Source organism: Porites lutea, chromosome 4 (genome assembly GCF_958299795.1).
Source record: "Porites lutea chromosome 4, jaPorLute2.1, whole genome shotgun sequence".
NCBI classification, from domain to species: domain Eukaryota; kingdom Metazoa; phylum Cnidaria; class Anthozoa; order Scleractinia; family Poritidae; genus Porites; species Porites lutea.
The window spans coordinates 21,745,047-21,769,912 of record NC_133204.1 but is presented as its reverse complement, the minus strand read 5'-3'; the positions used below and the strand labels follow the sequence as shown (position 1 = coordinate 21,769,912).

The 24,866-nt window shown below is 38.9% G+C and overlaps 3 protein-coding genes across 8 annotated transcripts; 2 read left to right on the top strand and 1 right to left on the bottom strand.

Annotated features, from left to right (window-relative positions):
- Positions 1–19: 19 nt before the first annotated feature.
- Positions 20–2,843, top strand: LOC140935640 (HEPACAM family member 2-like). The gene is made up of 3 exons (XM_073385212.1): positions 20–155; positions 1,561–1,691; positions 2,384–2,843. Exons 1-3 carry the CDS (start codon positions 134–136, stop codon positions 2,525–2,527), a joined length of 297 nt encoding a protein of 98 aa, XP_073241313.1. The 5' UTR covers positions 20–133; the 3' UTR covers positions 2,528–2,843.
- Positions 2,844–4,294: 1,451 nt separating this feature from the next.
- LOC140932888 (uncharacterized) lies at positions 4,295–21,426 on the top strand. 6 transcript variants are annotated; one of them, XM_073382383.1, is made up of 5 exons: positions 4,295–4,555; positions 5,733–5,826; positions 12,773–12,826; positions 15,905–16,002; positions 18,057–21,426. In XM_073382383.1, exon 5 carries the CDS (start codon positions 18,059–18,061, stop codon positions 20,603–20,605), a length of 2,547 nt encoding a protein of 848 aa, XP_073238484.1. In that variant the 5' UTR covers positions 4,295–4,555; positions 5,733–5,826; positions 12,773–12,826; positions 15,905–16,002; positions 18,057–18,058; the 3' UTR covers positions 20,606–21,426. The 6 variants fall into 6 exon arrangements, with proteins under 6 accessions (XP_073238484.1, XP_073238487.1, XP_073238486.1 ...); XM_073382386.1 differs by lacking the exon at positions 12,773–12,826; XM_073382385.1 differs by lacking the exons at positions 4,295–4,555; positions 5,733–5,826 and adding an exon at positions 10,613–10,840.
- Positions 21,427–21,704: 278 nt separating this feature from the next.
- Positions 21,705–24,856, bottom strand: LOC140932889 (dihydrofolate reductase-like). Its single transcript, XM_073382389.1, has 3 exons — positions 24,784–24,856; positions 22,593–22,705; positions 21,705–22,173 (listed from the first exon to the last, which is right to left on the bottom strand). The coding sequence occupies exons 1-3, from the start codon at positions 24,853–24,855 to the stop codon at positions 22,092–22,094; spliced, it is 267 nt and encodes an 88-aa protein (XP_073238490.1). The 5' UTR covers position 24,856; the 3' UTR covers positions 21,705–22,091.
- Between the last annotated feature and the right edge of the window lie 10 nt (positions 24,857–24,866).

The following is a 24,866-nucleotide window of genomic DNA, read 5'->3' as shown; positions in this document are numbered from 1 at the left end:
CTATAGTGTTCCCTTGAAGCATCACGGGAGATCTATATCACACGGGGTGGTTAAATAAGCTCGGCTCCGCGCACGTTACAGACGCGGCAGTACATCATTTTCACGCTGTCTTTTATTACCAAAATAGGTGAATATGCCCTCAATATTAAGCGAAGGTAAGTTTACTTACATACATAACAATGAACGTCGTAGCAAACCCAATAAATTGTGGGCGACGCAGTTGTCCAAGATGACGAATTTTCATCTAATCATCTAATTAGCTAATTATAATGCAATCAATCAGTTGTAGACACGAAGGTTAACTTTGCAAGGAAGTCATGAGCAACATATTTATACCTGGATTATATTAGTATTATACACTGAACTACCTATGGCAAATAAAACGTTCATCAGTTTCGCAAGCAGATCTCTTCCGACTTACCCTTTTAGTTGTACGATCATCAGGGATCTAAGACCCTTGAAACTTATAATAAGAGGTTTAGATAAATATGACTCAAGGTTATTCGGTCAATATCTTTGGGTGCCCTTTCTTTTTCCTTTTTTTTTTATTCTGTTAACGGGGCAAACCGTCTCTCACAGCCCTTCAAACACGAGATTTTCGTTGCTTGCTTAGAACCATGTGCGCCGGGTGCATAAACCGACTAAGCGATCACAATGCAGTACCTGTTATTTCAAGATTCACACCTGCTCACTGCAGAGAACTTGAGAACAACTTGTCCAGGAATACATAACATATAAAAGAATGTTTTTATTGAGTCATATTTTGAACACTGATTTTAAGCAGGTTATTTTAAAACAAATAGATAATGTTACTGATGTTATGTGCGCGGTTTTCTTTCTTTCTTTTTCTTTTTCATATTTCAGTAGTCAAATGTTTGAATTATAGTATGCAATAAATGGCTTGCACGCTTCTGAGACCCCTTTCACTCTGGTCTGGAAAATTTGAACGATGAAAAACTTGAACGGATGTGCCTTTTGTTTATACATACAGTTACCGAAACAGTGCAAGTTTTTGTACGGCAAACAGTAAAGCAAACTGTAACAGAAGTTGCACGGTTAAACCGTGTAAACAAGTTGCAAAGATTAAAAAATTCGTACGTTCAAAAAATTGTTCTTGACCCCTCGGGGGTAAACATGTTCTCTGAGAACTAGTATAAGCTTCGCAAGTTCTGAGGCAGAAATGACTCATAACAGTACCGCGGCACACTGTTTGATGAGGCAAGTGCAGTATCAAATGTGAACAGTCTATCGCTGTGTGATGTGACTATTAATGTAGTTAATGGGGGAGGGGTCCCTGCGTGAAGTGGGGGAAAATATCGTATCTGAGCACGAGTTTAAAAGAAAGAACACGTTTTATCTAAGAACAAAAATACAGGTAGGGCTTAACATTTCTAAGAAATAGAACGTTTGATTTTTTTTAATGTTGATTATGGAACGTTCCCCAATTACAGTCGTTGAGTAGTCAAGACTCAGTGCGACATTCCCATTTCAAGTCAATTCCTCGGTTGCCGGTATGGTTGTGTGACTTTTTTTGTCTCTAATAATATCATTTGCAATTAGTCCCTATAATAGAAAAACACCCTGAATCCTGCACAGTTCAACTAGGAAGAGATTGTAAACTGTTCTGTCATGTTACTGGCAAGAATCTCAAGTACCGCTGGTATAGACGATCTAGATGCCTCGAGGGAGAAGTAAGTTAATTGTTCATTTGTAATGATCCAGCGAGTGGGGCCTCATTTTATCTTCTTGGTGAGGAGAAGAAAACACTCTGCCTGTCAAGACTTTGAAGTCGCTACAGCCCGAACCTCTGGTGGACTAGTCGATCTTATTTCCCCTCGTCAAACTGGTTTTTCGAGCGAGAGCATCCGTTGATTGATTACCGAGGCCTATGTTCCAAGCGCACGGCTATTAGGCCTGGGTTCGAAACTGTAACCTGGCGAAATGCAGCGCATGCTCAACAAAGATCTTAATCGATTCATGAAGTCTTAAAAGCAAAAATAAAGGGTGCGTTCCTTTGAGATGATCCGGATCCGAGATCACTCAGATCGAGAGGTATCAAAGGAACCAATGAATACACTCAAGGAAAGTTCAAGGATCGGTTCCTTAGGTGTACCATGATCCGAGATCACTGATCCTGTTCTGAATCATCTCAAACGAACGCACCCTGAGCCTCTGCTTGTAGGACGATTTCAAATCAGTATTTGTCTAAAGCGATCTTGACAAAAAATGTTGTTAACACAATAAAAAGGAATGGGAAAGGAAGAGAACGCTGAGAAACGAAAGACATTTTATTGGTTAGGTGTATTTGCTTATCTTCGTTACCTAAAAATGTTTTATTCAAGCGAATATAGGTTGACGAATTCCCTTACGTTTGTCTTATCAGATGTCTCCAGTACTCCATATAAGAAAGGCGGCCATGAACGACGCCGGGCAGTATTCATGCATTATTTCCAATGACAAGGAGTCTGTAATCACATGGGCAACCGTTGACGTCATATCAGTTATTTCATCTCCCAAAGTGAGATAGCAGTAATATCATTACTTTAGAACTGGACATTTCATGGTGTAATACATCACGCAGTTTTTTGACTCCTGCTATTAAACTTCAGCTTATCGATCAAGCAGCCATTTTAACGGCGTTGGTTACCGTTAATCTTTGTAGATTCTTTAATGTGTTTTATTTGTAAGTTCTTGGCGAAGCACTGGAATATTGCGTGATGGTTATTTTCTTGAGTAATATTTATTTGAGCTATTTGTGATTGCTTTTTCTCTTCCCCGTATAAAACCCTTTTTCGATTAATCGTGTTTGAATAATAATAACTGATTGCGACTTTTACGATATGACAGAGAAAAAATTTTTTTATCTTAAATAGCGAACGTATTGTCTTGCCATATAAGAAATAGAAAGGCTAATAAGTCATCTAGGACAGAAAATGCGGTATTTTCTCAACTATCTACCAGACCTTAAAAGGTCTTGACTTAATTCAAGACATCAAGATTGTATAGATTATTCTTAAACTGAAACCGAACGAAAATAGTCAGCCTTGCATTCATCATAACCTTTTTAACTGTATGTAACCAACAAAGTGAAATTTTGTCTGCGCCTCTAATTTATTATTCAATGTTTTTATCCGAGCTACAACTGTGTAGACAACACAATACTTCATCATCTACACATGAGAATGCTTTCGTTCATTGATAGCAACAAATCACTGTTCAATGCTTTCCATAATTTGTTGTTGTAATTTGTTTGTATGCTTTTTTTGCTTCGTTTTAGCATTTTCGCGGCTTTGTTCTTCAATCCGGGATGGCGTAACCTCCTTCCATTGTCTTACTCGTCCCCAGTCTTCTATATTTGGATCGCACGCGGAGGACAGAGCGTGAAAAGCGTGACCGAAGGAAACGCAAGGGGTGAGGGAAAGGAAGAAAACAAAAGGGAGAGACCAGGCGTAGAAGAGATGTCATCTCCCCTCTCTCTTCCTTCCCATGCCCCCTCGCGCTTCCCTTGACTTCGCTTGTCTTGTTTTAACATATTTATAGGAGACTGAGAGACGACTGGGAACGAGCCAATGCCAGGGTTTGAGATAAAAATAAAAGAGGACCTGGGAACAAGGGTAAGGAGGCCCCGTCAAAAGTTAAGTCACTCATGAGTTATGTCTTGAATATTTGATTGCTTAAAAAAGGTCGGGAATTTTCGAGATCTTGGCGGAAACGTGCCAAAGACAGAAATTTCGTGGTTCCAGATTTCGCATCTTATGAACTTATATTTGAAATTAAAAAAGGCAGGCATTAAGAAACGTAAGTTTATAGTGTCTGTTTCGGGCGAGCACGAAGTGGACATGGAGTGCGAGACACGCGCTACGAGGGACCTTTGCCGCCGTTCGTGTCTCGCGTTCCACGTCCGCTTCTTGCTCTCCGGGAAAAACTAAAAAACAAAACAATAGTGATCAATAGATTTACCGTTTTTTCATCCTGTAATTTTAAATCGAATATGAGCGTTCTTTTAGCTGTCTGATCACTCTTTTTTTTTTTTTTTTTTTTTTTTTGCAAACGTCTTTTTGTCTACCGCTAGGAACCTCCGTGGAGGAGGTAATACCACAGAAAAAGCGTTCGAATGATTCCGCAAACTGCTGTGACCCGCCTAAACTTCTTCCTCCACACCTGACGGGGGGTATAACGTGTTGTCAAAAAAGGCGACAGAGGAGAGATTAAACTTAACAGGAAGGTGCGCGGAATACAATGTGGCTCATATCATTAGGCCAAAAAATTATATATACCGCCTCCTTTAATTTAACTTGTGTGAGACAAAAGTTGATGAATCGATAGCTTGCTTGGAAATTTAAAACCTGGCTACGAATAAGTGCTTTCTTAGCAAATAGTATGTGAAGCCAGGTGGAAACACTTGAATGGTTGACAAAATTGACTATACAGTTCTTGATGTGTCGGCTAATAAGACGGCTTCCAAAGGGCAAACAACTTAGAATGCGAAGATTCGCCTTGATTCAGTCAGTGAAGGGATGGCTCGAGCAGGTAAAAACTTTGATCATAAGAAAAGGTAGGTTCCGAAGGACTCGAAGGCGAAGATAATGTTTCGAACATAAAAGTCAAGACATCTAGCCGCGATTAATCATAAGAACAATTGAATGTTTACCAACAAAGTGAAATTCTTGGCTGCTGTTTTATTCTGTGATGTAGGTACATGAGCAGAACGTTCTTCAGTTAAACAGTCCTAAAACACTTTACCTTATAAATAATCAAACAGAAAGAAAATAGATGCTAACAAGTTGATTCTTGTCTTAAAAATTGAACGCTTCAACTCGATTCCTTTACGTCCGCATTTTGGGATGGAGTTTTACTTGTTGACTTGTTTTGCATATTCCATTTCATTTGGCATAAAAGCGGGCTTTATATCAGTGTATACATAACATTTTCTGTGTTTTCTTAATGCTGACTCCAGTCTTGTACCAACACTTCAACTTCCAAGCAAACGTTGTCGAATTTGCTTAAAACTTTAAAATGATCCGCCCAGCAAAACAGTCATTCGACTTTAAATCACTGGGGGATGACTCATCATCCTAAGTCTTTATTTATCATTCGTGTAGGCGGAAATGTATTCATTTTTTATAGCAAAGTTTGCCGTTTTATCTATTATTTTATTGAGGGTAAAAAAAGCAAAACAAGCCCGCTCACTCTTCAACGAGCCTGAACTGATTTGGTGGCAGTCAATCTCTTTTGATCGCATACCGGTGAAAAACTAAAGAAACAAATTGAAATTGTTGGTATTGCAACGACTCGAAATTTACAATGTCTTCAATGGTCGGTCTGCGCATTTATATCTTGCATAATTTATTTATCAAGAGGGATGGACAGAAAAAGGTCTGACTTTATCACTGACCAAGACGTTTTGCCATGCGCACTTGCAATCAACCTGTAAAAGTGGCAAGCTGATGCTGACTATTCCAAAATTAAGGCTAACAAATAATTGTTTAACTTTGAACATAAGACTTGTCACTCCAGCAGAAATTCTAAAATTAATGTCAAATCCATTTGGTTGTATTGAGCAGCACATGTCAGTTTGAGGAAAATACTCCATTTATTACCTTTTCTTCCATGAATATTTCATTTCATATATCAACGGTCTTTCTTACCTAATCTGTATCTTTCGGTTGGGACTTTTAATTAGTCTGCAATGCAATAAAGGACAGGTGTGCTTTGAAAATGTTTTTTTCTAGCATTAAAGTTTAAACCTCGAGATTGTTTCTTCTCGCCAAGAACACTGATACAAGCGCCGTTGAATTTTCCGTGTCAGCTTTCTTGCTAAATCAGGTAAGTTCAACATTACAAAAATTCAAACGCAAAACATGAATATCTTGGCAACATTCTCAGTCTTACTTTAGTCGGATTTTAAGAAAAACAATGTAGAGAAAATTGCAAAACATTTTCGGTTGAATATTCAGAAGTCAAAAATTAGGGCTATATATAGTGACTGCTATTATTATTCCTAATGGACGTAATATTAAGCTAGAGTTCCAGACTCGGATATTTTAGGTTCGAAATGGTAAAAAATATCTTTGGGTAGTTTATATGATTCTAGCGACAGTCGTTTACTTAGCATAAAAAAATTACACTCTACTTTTCGCAATTCTACAATTCTTGCGGGCCAATTTTTCTGACTGTTTTATTTAAAATGCTGGATTTTAAGCTCCAGAATCTCTATACGTATTATTGAGCTTAGTTGTCTCTTAGTTGTCTATGACTCCGATAAAAAGAACGTAATTCACAAAAAAAAATATAAGCGCATATCAAAATGGGAGGAATATTATTTTTTATGTTAATTCTACCTTAACACTGACAATTAAGTGTTAAAAAGTGGAAGTAGTATAGTTCGAGAAAATCATGAATTGGTAACAACTTCTCTAGACATATGGACGCCCAGACATGCTGATTCCAATCGCACTTGAAAAGAAAATGCACTTTGAAATTGCAAACTTAAGAAAAATTGCCCTGCTATAGTACTCCCATTGAGGTTATGTATCCGGGGTTGCTTTGAACAGTAATTTATATTCTTAGTACTTGGTGACCGAGCTATAGAGCGTTTTCAGATGACGTCACGGCAGCCATATTGGTGTTCCAAATCAATCCTTTGGGAATTGAACTCTTTTCTTATGTAAACGCCTTCTTTTTTTCCAATAAATTTAGATAGATGCTGGACACATGAGTGAAAACGCTCTATAAATTCAGCTCTGTCCGCTTCACTGGCTCGTATGAAACAAGCCCAGGGGTACCTCCTTATTAGGCCTAAACAGGTCCAAGCCGCTATAAAACATGACATGTTTTTTGGGTCTTGAAGTGAAATAAATGAGGGTCACGGAAAATGGCCTCTTGTCTTAACCAGGGTAGTGATAGATGGTTTGCGCTAGAACAGGGTCAGGGTTTCAAGGCCTCGGCGGCACACACCTACCAAAATGTTCCATCGGTGCCCTACCCCAGGAGGAGGGGGGCGGGGGGGGGGGGGGGGGGGGCTGTATGTGTTCTGGCGATGCTAGTGTCTGAAAGGTAAAGAGTAGGCCTTTCCAGATTCTGCTCGGCAACTTTTTAGCAACTTTTAGGATTTTGAGCGACCTTTTTGTCAGAGAGCAACTCTTAGCAACTTTTCGGAAAACTAGCACTTTTTTGGTAACCTTTGGGCTATTTTGAACCAAAATGCTGAATAACCTCCTTTTTTAAATAAACAAGTTAAAATTCTCTTGGTTAAAATTCTAAACATCTTTCTAGTAAAACTTATATTTTTACCCTTTGAATGGGTATCATGTGGACGTGGTGATTAATTACAAGAATTGGGTTTGGGTAGCCTCAACCTCGTTCCCAGGGCTTTTCCCTTCTCGTGGGGGGCGCCCCCCACAAGAAGGGAAAAGCCCTGGGAACGAGGTTAGCCTGGTTGGGGTAGCCTGTGTACTGTGTGTAAACAAAATGGCGGACGCCACGTTGTCTTCCGAAGACGAAGATTTGTAAACCAGATTGTTACACTTACTGTCTAGCTTTTTGTAACTAGCCACTTAGATTCAACTAAAGGTTGCCTAATTTGTTGTAACTAGTTACTTAGTTGTACCTTAATCTTGATTACAAAGCAATTGTTATTAAAATCAGACATGCTGTCTTAGAAACATTCGAGCAACTTTACAAAATTTTTGAGCAACTTTTGAGCAACATTTTGGCATATTTCTTAGCAACTTTTTAGCTTTTTCGGAGCAGAATCTGGAAAGGCCTAGTAAAGAATATTGACTGTTTTTAATCCCCCATAATACACCCTGTTTGCCCTGCCCCAAATTTCGCATAATTTAATGTCCTCACATGCTGTTAATAATACGGTATGCAGTCTTCCAAAGAGCATTTGAAAACAATAAGAAATTATGAATAATTTCAGTAGGAAAACAGATTATATTATGGTACATTTGAAAACAGAGAATAGTTTGCCTGGTGTTCTTACACAAATTCCCAGGACACGCCTAACTTGAGTACATCATTGCACAAATTTCCACTGGTGGTTAGTTAGGTATGTTTAGTTGGTATGTTCCATCCAGGCCTTCAAATGTTAGGGGTTTCGACCAGAACCAGCTCTTACGTGGCTTTATTTCAGACAACTTAACGGAGGATTTTTCGTATTTCATTTCGTTCTTCAAAAATTTATAAATAGTCAGTAAAACCACACGTAAGACCTTTAAGTATTCGGTAAAATACATGTAACTGGTGAAGTGTCAGAGGAAGGAAAATTGAAAGGGAAAAATATGGGGTTTGAGCGACTGAAACAATGGAATGATAATTAGGATGAACATTTTACATAAGGAATACTTACTGATAAACATGAAAAGATCGGTTGAGCAATCAGTAAGGACGTAAACATAAAATTCGGGTTAAATGACAAACGTGAAAACCTACCCGCGTCTTACATAAGTTGCGTCCTAAATAAGACGCAAACTGTCCCGTATTGTTGGTTTTCACATGACGTGACTAAAATTCAAACTAAAAAACTATCGATCCTACCGAGATTTTACTTTCACGATGCATTAGAGCAGCTAAAAACTAATTTTCATTCAATTTTTTGCTTCAAAAGGGTTCTTGGTTTTGTGATAGAGTACGCTTGAATTTCTAAGCTTTTGCGTGACGCGGCATTTACATGACGGCCAAGAGAGCTGTCATATAAGTTAAAAAAATGACTTATTTCAGGAAAGTTTGCTATCTAAACAGTTCATGTATTAGGAAAAGTATTGGTTTAACGTTTATGAGTTTCTCGAAGAATAAATTCACGCCTTTGTAGCAAAACTCGGTAACAGATGTTTCTGTTGGTTTCCGTCCTCAATGTTGGAGTTCATCCAGGTGAGCACCAGCATGGTGTCTCCATACAAATCTCTATAAGTTTGGGTAAAACATTTCTTCGAACGGTTTTGATTTTTATTTTGATCTATTTTGAATGGCGTTACACTGAAAACCAGCAAAAAACGGCACATTTCGTCTGAACTAAGACGCGTCGTATCTAAAAACAGTTGTTAAGAGGGCTGTTCTAAGATAAGACGACGAAATGAGCCGTTTATACAGGACAGTTTGCCTCTTATTTAGGACAAGTCTTATGTAAGACGCGTGTTATTTTTCTTTGTATAAATGGCCCCATTATATACTTATGCAAAATATTGTTGGAGGAAACAAAGTGCATTATGGGGAATGTGGGGGCTCAAACGATTTTTGCGTTCGAGGTACGATAAAACAACCCCTAATTTGTGTTGGGTGTTCTGTGCATTATTGGGTGTCCTGTTTTATTAATCAGGGAGCTTTTTTCGAGATTGCATTCGTCGTCGTCGTCGTCGTCGACAAACATTTGCCTCTCTTGCTTACGTTTTGCCTCACTTTGACGCGCTAACTCACGTGGTGATTCGTGTGTCCTCGGCGTTCATCTTTCGAACGTTTGCTGAGGTCTGCTATTCTGTTTTCCTAAATTGTTCATCTTTTAAAAGTGTGCTGAATCTTCGTAAAGCGTACATATTTAAGAGTTTCCTGAAGGTCTACTATCGATCTGTGTTTGCTGAATCTTTCAAAACGTTCATCTTTCAAAAGTTTCCGCGGCCGCTGTGCCACAAAGTAAATCTACCGAGTTGTGTAGCTCGGCAGCCGTTGTGCCACAAAGTAAATCTACCCGCAGAGTTGGGTAGCTCGGCGACCGTTGTGCCACAAAGTAAACCTACCGAGATGTGAAGCTCGGCGGCGCCATTTCATGATGACTTGTGATATTTTCGGAAACGGACAAACGAACATTTTAGGTCTATGTTATTTATTCGGAAAAACTTATAAACAGCCCACAGTAGCTCCACTCAAGTCACTGAAATCAACACACTCGACCAAATTACTGCAGCACTTATTGAGACGGACCATACGATATCATTAGCCTTCAAGGCTTTTTCATAATGATGCACATTTTAAACAGAGGTTTCGCTGTAAGCAGTCCTTACGTTTAAAATATGCCATGACCAAATTATAGCCCGGTTTCCATATAATCGCTACCATCGCCATGATCGCTGAGAAAAAAAAAACTTCAGCGATCGCAGCGATGATAGCGATCATATGAAACCACTCTCCAGCGATCGCAGCGACAACAATCTCAGCGATCGTTGTCACTGCGAACGCTGGAGAGCGGTCTCCATATGATCGCTGAACTTTTTTTTCTCAGCGATCGCGGTGATCACAGCGATCGTGGCGATCATATGAAAACCGGGCTTAATCTATCGTAATAACCATCCACGGCTTCCTCCTCAACTTCTACCTGTACGCCTTACAAACATATCGAACGCACTCTTCTAAGCTCCTATTACTTCTAGTTTTAATCTTATAAAGCTTAGGAGAAAAATGAGATGGGGAAGCCTAAATATTTATATGTACGTCCAGGCCATGAATATAAACCTGAAGAAAATTTTCTTTAAAAATTGTAGTTTATGTGTTAACAATATATTTAATTCTAAAAAGATCGCATTATAGAATTTAGTCCAGCGATTTGCGTAAATATTATGCGTCATTTACAACGCAGCATTCGATTCAAATTCGTCATCTAACAAGTTCTTAAACTGAGCTAGAGTCCTCACGTCTTTTGTATTTCCTACTACGAAATACATGCTCTGGGTGACGCAAGCTGCTAATCATCGAAACCGCTCTAAATGGAGTCGCCTTGTGACTGAAAACCAAACTCGCATTCAATTCGAACGTCGTTTCAAGGTGGTGAACATTTTGAAGGAAAAGCTATCAGGAAGAATTTTAGATTTGAATAGATCCTCTCGCTGCGATTGTCAGCTGTTCACAGGTAACTGCTTTTTCTTCTAAAGGATTATAAAAGAGAAAAAAAAATATCAGAAACAGCACCTCCCACGATAAATTGACTCGCGAGACGTCAATAATCATTCAAAAATGCTGTTTTCAACAATTCCAACAAAATGTCAGTGATAACCAAAGAGGGAAAGAGACAGACAATTATTGAATGTTTTATTCTTATGATAATTTCCAAAGCGGACTATCAGCATTAAAGAAGTTTAGGTTATAATTAGAAAAGACCTTATGACCTAATCTACATAATCAGAAAATTGAACTCCGGCAGTCAAGCCAAAAATCGAAAGCAGAACGAGAGTCTCTCAGGCACAGAGAACGGCTTCTACTTGTTTTTAAATTCTGAACTGTTAAGGCAATGCTTTGTGAGACTTCGGCATAAATGTTTGGTAGGAAGAGTTTTTCATAGTGGTTCATAATTGTTTCCATAATAGTTTTTCATGTTTCTAATTCAACTCAGTTGGCTAGTGCTGGCTACAAAATATCTTCACTGACTAATAAAAAAGAACTTAACTTCGATTAACGACTTAGTTTCTCTGCAAGTTGCGATAAATCGGTTTTTAATATTGCTGCAGATTATGACTGACTCTCACCGCGTGCTTTCTTTACCGCGCTGTGGCCCTCAGAGATTTGCGTTTTTTCAAAAGTAAAAACCGTCTGGCAAATAACTAAAGCGTCCAATAAGTTGCCGTTAAAAAAAAAGTTACAAAGAAGATTTTACAGGTTTTTTTTAATGTACAGCTTTGTAATGTATAGCTTAGGAAAGTTAGTTTTGGTTTAACGATGTTTTTTACAGACAGTGAAATAAATTCGATTTGCATTATTAAGGGTAAAATCAGTTTTTTGCTCAAAAATGGTCGTCGTTCGAAGGTCTTGAATTAAATTCATGTTGTTATAATACCGTATTGTCAAGTAAATACTTACATACGGAAGACTGATCCAACGATAAATCGTATTTTCACATAATGCAAAGAACATTTACCTTTCTCTTAGTCATGTCGGTTTGAATTCTCTGATTAAGGTATCTTATTCAAGCTATTTTCGCAGCCTATTCAAGGCAAGTTAGCTACGTGACCACCATTATTTTGTTGATTTTAGTGATATTTTCAAATTTCATTACGATTCAGTTTGAAAAGAAATGGTCAGTGATAACATTATTGTTACTACAGGGGTAACAAATCATTTTTGACGTCAACGTAAAAAAGCTGGATCGATCGATAATTTTGAGGGCTTATTAATTTTCTTCTCTTAATTCCCGCTTCCTTTTCATTCTTTGTTTTGTGAATGTAGACCTTAAACATTTGATGTATTTCATAAATATACCACTAAGGGGTATTCCCACACAAGGAAAATATTTGAATACTTGCTCTGAGAGTCGTAAATCAGGATATATTTCTCAAATCACTCAAACACGAACGGCTCAAATTGTTCCTGAGAGGCCTTCTAATGGATGCAGAAGTAAGAAGATAATTGTTTAATGTTCCCAAATTAGCTTAAAGTTTAATTCACCAAAAGCTGTAATTTAAAAATTTGACAATCAAAATAATACTTTTTATTAAAGAGTTGTTTTCATATTAGCAAGACAAACATTAAGCCCTTTTTAGCCCTGCTTACGTCAGACGAAAATATTTCCCCAACAAATTGTAAATTTGCGATATTTTACACAAATAAATAAGCAAAAGTAGTAGTGTTTAAAAGACTTCCTATCCAGAGAAAAAAGCAAATGCGAAAAACGTGTTCAAAAACGAAAATTTGAAGTAAAATTGGCTGGTCTGACGCAATCATAAGGACTCAGTAACAAATAAACCTCATTGTAAGTAACGTAATTTGAATTAACCGCGTGCGTAAGTAATTTATAAATTTGTAATGATAAGTAAGTAACAACACTATTTTATCTTATGACTTATTTTAGGGATAGACTGTATATGAAGAAATAACATTTAATACTGTTGAGACACAAATGGAGGTAAAGTTACGATAAATCAATTATGCCTTAATATTTTTAGGAACTGTGCTCACGTTGCGAGTGGATCCTCCTAAAATGTTTTTAATTACAACTGAAAAAGAATTTTAGCCTTGAAATACGGAATATTAGTAGCGACAAAACCTCAGTTTCTTTGCCAACCCTTTTTTTTTGGACCGCGTTTCCGCCAACTACTTGTAGCATGGCAGTGGCTAAAATTGAGATAGTATTCTGCTATTACTTTTGGCGCATGCGCATAAGCATTTTTTTTTTTTTGCGAATCTTTTTTTGATCCTTCTTTCTTGTTCTCTTTCTTTCTTTTTTTTCCTTTCTCTTCTATATCTAGTTTTTTGCCCACTTTGTCGTCTTCCTTAAGAATAGAATTTCGGCTGGCTAGGGAAAGGGTAGTAGGTGAATAGCAAAATTGGGAGTGAAATTTCTCTCAAAATCTTAGTAGTATAGGTTTTTGTGTGTACCCCTGGCAGGATTGGTCAGAATTTCAGGTATCTATGCAAAGATATATCCTTCCTCAACTCATTAATTACCAACTTTTATAATTAAGTTGGTTCAGAAATGCATATTCTGTCCGATCGTTCCATATTAACCCGAAAAGACAAGATCCGGAGCCGAAACCAATTCTGAAGTTGAACACATTTCAGGCATCCTACAGATGAACATTTTTATAGGACATACAGATATTCCCAGCAATTTGCCGTTAGTCCCCTTCCAGAGAGAATATCGCCGGGACAGAGAGGGAAATGGCCAGTCTAACCCTTGGGATATGCGATTTCACCAACCTCTAAAAATAACTTGAGGGGAAATTCACGTAACCCTGCCACCGCCCTAAGATTCCATCTCTGTGCTATTACATTCTCTCTCACTTCGAACACATATTTTTCAAAGCCTGGTTAAGATGCGTGCTAACGAAGCAAATACAGTTTTGGACGCTCAAAGACAACTCGGTTTAATTTAAGAGAGAAAATGTTTTTGAAAAAAAAAAAAAAAAAGAAAAAGAAAAATGAACAAGGAGTAACATTTAATCCCAGGTTAGACGCCATTTTTGTTTACTCTAGAGAATATTGCGTTGTTTGCGACTTAAATGATAAGTTTGATGGCAGTGCTCCTTTTCAACAAAAACCTGCCTTTCTGTCTGTTTCTTTCCGAAATCAGAGGACAAAATCGTTATTTAGTAATTTGAACCTAAAACAACAAAGAGACTTTTTGGGAGATTAGATTAAAATAATTAGTATAGGGATGTTTCTTTATAGTTTTACTAAAACAGTAGAGAAACTCTATGAACACAACTGCTTTTATATCAAGAGCCAAAAATTAGAGAAAGGTACGAAGAATTTTCATATTCAGTACAAAACTATTTTGGGAGTCATCTGGAAATGAATGGAGTTTGCCGTGTCCTCGTGGCTGGATTTAAGGAGGGATGTCTTAGTGCTGAAAACATGGTAATATTTCTCTAAAATGAGCCTTCATTAATTGGAGGTTGATATTGATATTTAGCAAGCTTTAAATAGACGTAAATTCATGATATTCGGGTGTTTTTAAACACTCGAATATCCATGACTAGTTCAACTTAAAAGATGAAACAGTCTTCGTTGTCCAAAATCTTGGTGTCTGTAGATATATAATATTTTCGTAAAGCTCCCCTCAGATAAACGTTGGTACTGGTGTCCTTTGATCCACTTTTGCGGATAGGTTATACTGATTGGGTGTTTGATTTCTCTTCCCTTTGATCGAACCCTTCAATACAGCTTACCACGATCCACACCATCACCTCCCACCCTCCCCCAGGGCTTGCCAGTTCGAGCCAGCTGGCTTAAAAGTTAGCTGGCACGCTTTTTTGGCTGTTACTCTGCTCTTAGTTGGGAAGCATTAATCTATTTTCACTTTAGAATACACTTCGTCCGCCAACATTAATTAGAAACCGACTTGTCTTGGCCATAAAAACTAACACTTCACTGATGGGCATTATTACAGAAGGAAGAGAATTTATTTGGACGAACAAAATTGAGGCAAGCAGAGCCACAGTGGCGCCTTTTGTTCAAGGTTGTTCTTAAAAACTGCTTCACTTAATGTAACTTATTATGTTTTCAGCCACACAAGTCAGAGTATTATCATTTAGTAACTGATTTTAACAGCTGCAAGCTTCCTTGTCAATTTAAAATTCTGCAGGCTTTCAAATTTTGATTGACAGTTCCGAGAATTAAAATTTGTTCTGTTTTAAAACCATTTAAAATAAAAAATTAAGGCTTATGTCTTTTGTGACATTACATTTGCGGCTTAAATGGACAAATCAATAATGGTTTTGAAACTAAAGCCCCATGCAGAAACAGAAATGATTCTGAAAATTGAGCCGGAGAAGCCGGTTCTGGTTAGATTTTTTTTTCTTGCTGTACTGTTGAATTCGCTGTCAACCACAGTGAGACGTCCGCATACAAGTCGTTAACATAGGTAATATTTGTATACAGCCTCAAATATTCGAAAACGAAAACTATTTAAGTTCGATTTAAGTAATACGCACTAAATTCTCATTTTAAGACGATTATTTGATCATTTGCTAGCTAGTAACCATCGGTTTGAACTTGCCATGGCCAAAGTGAAACCTTTCTTTTGTTCAATGAAAGTTGCATCGATTTTGGTGAAACAAAAATGCTAAAGGCATTTTTTAATCCAGTTTCCAGTCTTCAATTGAAGTACTTAGAAGCTTTTGCGTCGACTGAGTCAGTCTAGTCTACTATTTTGTGCCTGAAGTATAGCTGTCATTTTGCATATCCTGTTGTTTGTCTTTCTAGCTTCACGAGGAGAAGAACGATTAATGGGAAATGATCTGTCACGGTTAACCTGGATGCCAACTTGTTTCACGACTGATATTCTGTAACTAGTAAATATTCCAGCGGTTATTGTTACAAAATAGCTCTTTCTAGTGCAGCTTCTCGTCCATTTCTTTTGAAAACTAGTTAGTTTATATGTGCTATAAATTTCGATCGCTACATTGTGACCGAGGAAACCGACAGCAAAACAAAGGAATATTTCGATCTGTCAGGTAACTCTTTATTTTTTCTTTTTTAGCCGGCTGCAGCTAAAACAAAGGCGTTCTTCAGAGGCTAAAGACATTTTCAGTGGAGCTTGAAGCGACGAAATAATAGCAAAGGTGTTCTTTAACGTTGGTAAGTAACTGCAAAAATTGGTTGTTGTTTTTCTGTGGACAAGCAAACGCGAAACTTTGAGCGTATTTCAGTAAAATAGCAACGTAACTCTTAAATGCCGATAAAATTGTTTTAGAAAGATTCGGAAAATGTTCTTTATGCTTTCTTAGGAACTAAGCACTCGTTCGGTTCAAATCAACTCTTTCCGTAATTTTCGTAAACCGGTATTTCGGCTTGCGTTTAAACATGAGCGAAAAATTATCATGTGGCAAGTTTTTATCATGAACTTAGAAACGTTTCTAAGACTCAAAGTACAAAGTTTAATATGAATTAAGACTGGTGCATCCTCTGTGAAATTAGGGGTCAGTTTTTACTGGATATTCAATGAATGTAAACATTAATAACGACCTATTTCTCCAGGGAATTTCTTTAAGATAAGTAACAAGCAGATAATCCTATTTCAAAACGTTAAAATCAGCGAAATCGAATTTCAAAATATTCCTTTTCATCTCATGTACATTAAAAGGAAAAAGAATAAATTTGTAAAGTTTCGGAGTTATGTTTCGTTATAACGGAGAATATGTCATATTCTTGAGGGCGGAAAGTTTGCACAACGCGTGGGTTTCTTGATGTCAAACGAACACCTGCAATGTATGTACTGTTTGAGACAATTATGGCGGAAAAGAACGGCGGAAAGCGTACAAGGCGCTAAAGAAACAAAGGTACGAAAAGCAATTAGGCAGGACAATATAATTCCTGCCCCAAAAACATCATTCAAATAAACTTTCTCGCTACACTAAACTAAATCAGTATTGAGAGAAAGGTAAAATCAAATTATCACATAATCTATACGTCTCACTGGTCGAGTATTCACACTTTCACTTCTCAGAGCTTGTCAAAACAAGAAAACAGAAAAAAAAAGAACTTTGCCATGACGAAGATATTGGCTGTTTTTTTTCTAAATTTTATTTATTAAGGCAGTAATCTAAATTTCCAGCTTTTACTTCATAATTGCAGAGGTCACGTGCACACTGTCTTCGTAGCCACCAAAACAACCGACTTATCCTTGATGTTGTAAATCTCTTTAACTTTCCTTGTTAAATATATTTAAGTATGTAGGGTACCCACACTGCCTACCTCTAATAGCTTTAGCTAAATGCAGGCAGTGTGTATGTTTAATGTCTTTCTTTGCTTTTTAATAAAATTGTTGTTGTTGTTGGTTTCCCCGCGAGATGACGTCTGAGGAACAAACTTAGAAATTCCATATTGATGACGCGTCACTACCCAGATCTTGGTAGTGGTGGCGTTGCAAAACGTCGGCCGTTTTCTCAGGCTATTGCCTGGGTGGCAGTTCGTATTCTAACAAAACATTCATAACGACGCGTAAGTTGTTGTTATCTTTAAAAAGAAGAGACTTTTCCTACGTCTAGTTACAACTTTTGTAGCTTAAGACTAAGACATTTCATATTTTAAAGGGATTGCTTGTGCAGTGGACTAGTCACCTGGCTGGTCTCCTCTGTCAGGTTAGACTCGATTATAAACCACTGTTCGGACAATGAACCCGTGCTCCTCCCCGAAAACACGGTTGGACGCCTGGGTTTGCTATTGTCGATTTTTCACCAATCAGATCGTTGTCTACTTAAATGGAGCTGGCAGCATAGATTCATTTTCCTTGAGCAGATTTTAAACGGCAGACTCAAAGTTGTTGTTTGATATGGCGGGGAGAAACGTGATCAGATCCGAGAGAGCGGCGGAAATCGAGCCTTTTGCCAAGTCCAGAAAATTTGGTCCAAGTGAGGTCGCAGTATCGTCACGCAACACTCCTCCCCAGGAGCGTTGCGTGACGAAACAAGGAAGAGAGACTACAGTGACCTCCAGATGTTCGAGAGGTCATAGGTTAAAATCCTGCTGGGGACTCAAGATCTTTTACGTCGCATCACGTTACATGCTGATTATCACATCTCTCACATTCACTTACCGAGCTTAAAATTTGCCCTTAAAATTAAATAGCACCGAGTGTTCATGGCACAATGCCAAAAACGCAGTACTTATCACTCTCGCCTTTTTCTTCACAGTTATGAACAGCAAGGGATCAGAAACTTTGTTCCAGGCCAGCGCCACATGCAAACTTCGCCTGGTGCGCATGCTTGTGGAGGGAGGCACATCTGTGAATGTACGAAACGAACGCCTCGAAACACCGCTAATGTTGTGTTGCCAGTCTAAAACAGATCCGGACGAGAAACGACGAGTTGTGGCGTATTTGCTGAGCAAAAAGGCTATGGTAAAATTACAAGATATTGACGGACGTACGGCTCTCATTCATGCATGTCTCTCAAATTCTGGCAAAGAAGTTATCCAAGCGTTGCTAGATGCTAAGAGTAATCTATGGGTACAGGATTTAAGCAAAAATACAGTATTCGACTACGTAATAAACGCAGCAGATTTGGAAACAACGAGACTACTGATAAACGCTTGCCGTGAGAATATGCTGGCAGGAGAACGCAATGAGGCGCAGATGGTACAGTTGGAGGAGTGTCTGGTTAATATGCAGGACATCCGCAAATTTTCTTGGCCTTTGACGGGTCATACGCTCCGCAAAAATCATACAATATTATACGCAGCTGAAAAAGAAGAGCCTTCTTTCCCTTGCAATAATCTACTAGGCTCCGATTTAGGGAACGAAATCCGCAGCAATTCGCCACAAATTGAACGGAGAAGAAAGCGCTCTGTATGCCACTTTGATCCTCTCGACATAGAAGAGATATTAAATTGCAACGAAGATGCTAAAGAGAAAATGGAAAAAACAGAGAGCAAAGACGGAAATCAAAGCCAGTCAAGAAAAACGTCGGTACGCTCACTGTCTGAGGAAGAAAAATTTAGCTTTCAGATTTCCGACGGAGAGAATACACCACGTGATCCGTCACCTGGGTTGGAGGAGCTTCTCAGGATACAAGATTCATTTTGCTCTTCACTCGACTCTAACGAGTTTCCGTGCACCACAAATGATTCAAAGGAACACCTTACTCGCTCCAATTCTGTGGATGAACAAGTTACTAACTTACTTCAAGAGAATAAAGGTGCTAAAATTTCCTCCCAGATGGACAACAATAAAACTAAAGGTGAAACTGTCAGTTTAGGGTCGAGTGACGAAAGACAAAGTTTTAACAATGACTCTAAAACAGAAGAAACAAATAATGAATATCAACGCCTATTTACGAGACGAACATCTCCGCATAAAGACCAAAGTTTCGCTTCGGACGGCGAAGAGAAAAACAAAAATCAACGCCAGGTGATGAATAACTCTCCACTACATAACAGCAAAGAGGTTTTGGAAAACATAGAGACCCATTCAAATCCATACACATCTCTCGTGAAAAGTCGGCAGTCATCACCTACTATAAGTCCATTATCGTCTCCTCGGTTGTTTCGTCGTGAAACGCAAACCTCAGTAACAGTAAAGCAAACTATAACCCTTCGGGCCTCGCCAGTAACCCATCCCGCCGATCAAGATCGAAGGCAGGTGTCAATAGTCCGGAGATATACCCTGTCCGCAATGGATACGAAAAAGCTTCATAGCTCAGGTGTTGGCGCCAAGACTCTGTTAGCGCCCCCACTACAACCTGCACCGTTAGAACCTAATAAGCGAACAGGGTCAGCGGTGTTTGAATCCACGACCAGAGAGGGTGTTGGGAAGTCCACCCCTCCAGGACTGCGGAAGAGCAAGAGTGATATGTCAGACTGGAAATCCATGTCACGCGATCTTCAAGGAACAGATTTTCTTGAATTTGCACCACCGCACCATGTAACAAGCAATCAAAGTGCAAAGCCATCAAGTGATAATAAGTTGGAAGGAAGTGAAAATACGCAGTTTCAATTACCTAGTATATCTTCTGTCAAAAAAGGAAGGCACTCGCCCAAAGAACTCGTCAATCAAATGGCAATTGTTACTTCTGCTTCGGACAATAAACAGTCCAACTTTGAAACCAAGGTGGAATTAGCTCCCCTTCATTTAAAAAACAACGCCGATAAACAGCGACTTTCTCTCCATACAGGTCAAGAATTTCCCTTTGCAGACGACTTTCAAAGGCGTTCACCGATATCATGTCGGTCTTCCCTTTCATCATCACCAAGCAACTCCTTTGACAAGAGCGATATCGTTGCCATGGCGACATTGACAGATCTCTCTTCGAAGAGTTTGGACAAGGTAACCGGAGATGTCCTTCCTGATCTTCTTTTGAACTGTCCTTATGAAGGGGATTCTTCGAAGCAGGGCAGTGTGACGACCCAGACTTCCACAACATTTAAAGACACTACGTCACGTTCAAATTCGTCTGAGGAACGCAGTGTCGCGGGCTCATCTCACGGTCAGCAGCGAACTAGCCCCAGGCTTCGCCCAGGAACACTATTGCCACCGTTACTCATTTCAAACAGGCGATCGCCAACACATGAAATAGAGGATGGATACTTCTCCTGTTCACCTTCGCCCGCGGACGTGGAAAGCCCGAGACGAAAGTCCAGCAACGAACAACTACGTTACTCATTTAAACCGATATCTCCTCGTTCACCCGTTCCCGCTTCAAAGTGCTTTTATTCGCAGTGGGGGAAGCAGCCTACATCTCGTTAGAGACGTCTGATATAGTAAACTACCGCTTATAAGCTCTCCCACTTGTAAGCCCCTGTTCCGTCCAGTTATGGGCCCATCTCTTTGTAAAAAAAAAAAGTACACCCAATTGTAAGCCTTTCCGGACATACCCCTCCCCCTCCCCACCCCCCGAACCTCCGCTTGTATTTAAATGAATTCGATTAATTATGACGTTTTGAAGGTTTCGAAGCGGTTTTTCGTTTCCGGTTGTATGCCCTCCTAAAGCCCCTTACGTAGATGTATAAGCCTTCGGCTGATAAGCGGTAGTTTGGGGTATTCACATTAATAAAATAAACCGAGAAAAATTGTGCGAAAGCAGAGTTTGATTATTAAAGTTATGTGAATGAAACGGTTGGTAACTTCATATTATTTATATATCATATAATACTAAACAAACAGAACTACAAAACCCCGCAACGACGTTGCAGACTTTCTTGAAGAGAGCTCCTTGAACAGTTACAACAACAATGTCAAGAACCCAATCAGCCAACCAAAAGTTAAATATGCCGCCGAACGAAAACGCAGATTGCTTTCCCCCCCGTTTACAATTGTTTTTTGAAAAAGTGAGACGAGTTTGTCCGGGCGTCATACGTTGGTGAGACGAAGCAAGGGTGGCGATTTTCAAGTTAAAATATCAACCTTTCTACTTTCTTAAGCTGAAACAAAATCGTTGATACATGAAAGGCTGAAGCGTCACATTAGATCGAGACCTTTAAAGATAAAAAAGAAGTTTTGAACCGATAAAACTTGCTTGAAACTATTCAAGTTTAACATAGACTCACACAAAAGAATTTCATTTTCAGGAGATAGTAAAAGTGCCTCGCCTCGCAAAGCATAATGGGAAGAACGCAAAACACGTTCCCGGATGCTATAATACTTGTCAAGACGCAAGTGAAACCTTCGACCCCTTCACACCGTCTTAAGCCTGCGAGCAAGCTCTCCCGGGGGTACGGGGTTGGCGGAGGAAAGACGGGAAGGCCACGTGACTGCAAGCTTCGCTCCGCCCCCAGAGCGGGAATCTTTCAAGAAAAATTAAGTAGGTCATCCGTATCAGACGCCAGAGGACAACACTCAACACAAATGGTGATTAAGAACTACCTATGTTTTATTGTAACTTGTAATCACGTGACTAAACACACATTATAACTCACGTGACAATACTTGAGACAATATTTACTGATGAATACTGTTTGCAACGGTTGCAAAAAAAATATTTATGCAAAGAAAGGGGATACTTTGTTTTTAAATGGAACTTAGCTTATTTGAAATCAAGTTTGCAACAAAGAACTGGAATTGAAAGAACGCTTTCATCGCACAACCTATTGTTGCCAGTAAGAAGTTCGTCCAAAATAGTTTGCAAGAGATGTATGGAGCTCAGTAGTCTCATGGTAAAACTAAGTTTAAAATTGTTATTTCTGTCTCTCGAAATTGTCATTTATCGTACGCCCTCGTTTTCTTTGCCTCGTATTCAACACTGTTTTTCATAAACACAAAATTTATACTGTACTTGATTTTCTTCGAAGACGCCTTGGGGCACTTCAGAAGGGTTGCTAAAACAGAAATACACACATAAGTGAAAACGAACGTTGTTTATCTTTTTAATAAAAGTTTAAAGCTTTCGAGTCTTGGAAACGAATTTTTCTGAACAACGATAAATTGTCTACGAAACAGCACAGATGCCACAGGAAAAAAGGACAACGGGACACAATTCGTGATAGCATGGACGGAAGCAGAAAAATTTGCGATTATTCAAATGCAATAACCAGAAAGCATTTAACTGGGTAAAAACTCACAAAAAAGTCTTCTGTTGTTGACCTTACTTTCATTCATATCTCGTCTCAGTAAATCGCATTGTTTGATCGAAAGAAAACGGTTAAACGAATTCCCGCCCTCTAAAAAATGGAGGGAGGTGGTGGGCGAGATCTCGGTCAACCACTGTGCTAATCTATGACACCAACAGTACAAATACCTTATCAGTTTGTAAACATTTTCATCAAACATGGGAAAGAATGCATCTGCTTCAAATTCTTGATTAATACGAGTTAAATATATTCGGTGACAGAAGGGTGATTCGATTGCTTCCTGAAGAATAAAAAACAATGCAATTTGATACAAATAACCTTTTGTAAAATATACCGACACCCCACTGTATACAAAACTATAAAAGTTGTATTTTTGGACCAGGTACGAAGCATACGTATATAATCAGAAAGAGGCTGAAACTTTAAAGGGCGCTTGATTTTTTTTCTGGAAAAGTCTAGGAGCGACGTAGCCTGAATTTCATCCTATTACTTCGAGTCGTTATTACTCCCTCAGTAACGTCTGAATAAACCGGCCGTTAATGTCGTCCAGTGACGTCACTACTCCTTTGCTTTAATCCATGCAAAAAGTTAAAAAACACGATTTTCAAGTGGAAAACCAAGAAATATCGTTTGGAATTGTCTGCATCAGGTATGATACAGAATTGCTTTACTTTTTTCGATGGTAGTTCTTGTTTAACGTTCAAACTATTAACTGCATACAGTAATCTGAACCGGTTGTAATTCCATAATCAAACTCGGTCGCAATCACGCAATGAAATAAATACAGACACGGAACACTTAGTTCAACTAAGAAAAAAGCAAACAAGGAAACAAGAAAGAAAAGCTAACAGAATCATTACACTTGATGGTGTAAATAGCTAGAAGGTCGAATTACAACATTGGCCTCAGAAACTTCGCATAAACAAAATCACTGCCGAAACCGCAAAGCGGCTCTAAATGAAAAATCTACCGACTCTCCGCAATGATTCTTCATTCGCAGTTCAATTTAGCATTTCAGTGCAATTCGAAGACGAGGGCAATTTTGCTGTTTACGATAAAGATTATCGAAATGTTTGAACTCCACGAAAGCATAACAGGGATGTGATCCGCTGAATATCAAACGACAATCCCGCTAAAATTTCTCATAACTATGCATAATTATGCGAATGTTTAGACAATCAACCAATCAAAATCACTACCCGGTTTTCGGGTAGTAGTGACGTCACTGGACGGCATTAACGGCCGGTCGATTCAGACGTTGCTGAGAGGAGAAAACGACTCGAAGTAATCGGATGAAATTCAGGAGCGACGGGTTAACCTTCATTTGTGGTAACAGACCGAACGTAGTTTTGAAGAAGTCTGTTTAGGTAATACTTTGGTGGCAAATGCAGTGCCAGGAAACACTAAAACGCAATGTTCAAGTTTACTGTTTTTCATCAACAGTTACAGTGATTTGCCGAAAAATTAATTAATTTAAGCGCAATCTCCACAAAGAGAGGGCTTCCACACTTAATAAAGAAACAGGCAAAAGGAAACTCTGCTCGCAAGGTGCGGCTGCCATTGAACAATAAAGTATAAGACACAGTAGGTCATAAATAGGTTGGATATGATCGTCCGGGTAGATGTAGTCCTGAATAGGACTGCTGTTGACATTTTCTTACATATTTTCGACAACCTGTGCGGTAGGCATCTTTAGACTCAAAGTGAGTTGTATCACATCGGTTGATGGTATTTAAAGCTGTTTATTGACCTAAGTCAATATCAAGTCGCGATATTATTGGTCGTCTCTCAGTTAAGCCGTATGTTATTGGCTATGAAGACTCTCGATATAAGTAGCCGTGAACTTCGATTCGTCTTTTGTCATAGTAATACTGTCGTTATTGTTAGTCATAATAAAGTGGGTTGTACAGTCATTCTACCATTGTCGGTTTTGCTTCAGCTTGTCAATAAGACGTTTGTAACGTTTGTAAGCACCGTTTGTTGTAAGTTAGTGAGCCAGCTTTTTGAAATGAGTGGTTGCTAGTGGTTTGTAAGATGCAAATGTACATACATTGAGTGTCAATCGATGCGAAGGTTTGTCTGTAAGTAGCTACCCGTCAGAACGAACGAATGCAAACGCGAAGCAAGCGAGGAGCGGGAGACGCGCGCAAAGGGGGAAGGCGCATAAAAGTAAGTTATTTTTTCCGCGCCTTCCCCTGTCGCGTGTGTCTCACGCTCCACGCCTGCTTCTTGCTTTGTTCTCCCGAAAAACGCGGGCGCCTGTTATGAAGGCTAATAAATAGCTCAATTATAAACACTCCCTAAACGCAGTGGTACAGTGTATATCGAATCACATGAACATGCAGTACAACTGTTTACCTTATACACATCAGTTCCACCAAGAACAAGTATTTTTTCTACCGTGCTGGTGAAAGGAGGCGCAGACAGCATTTGAACTATTT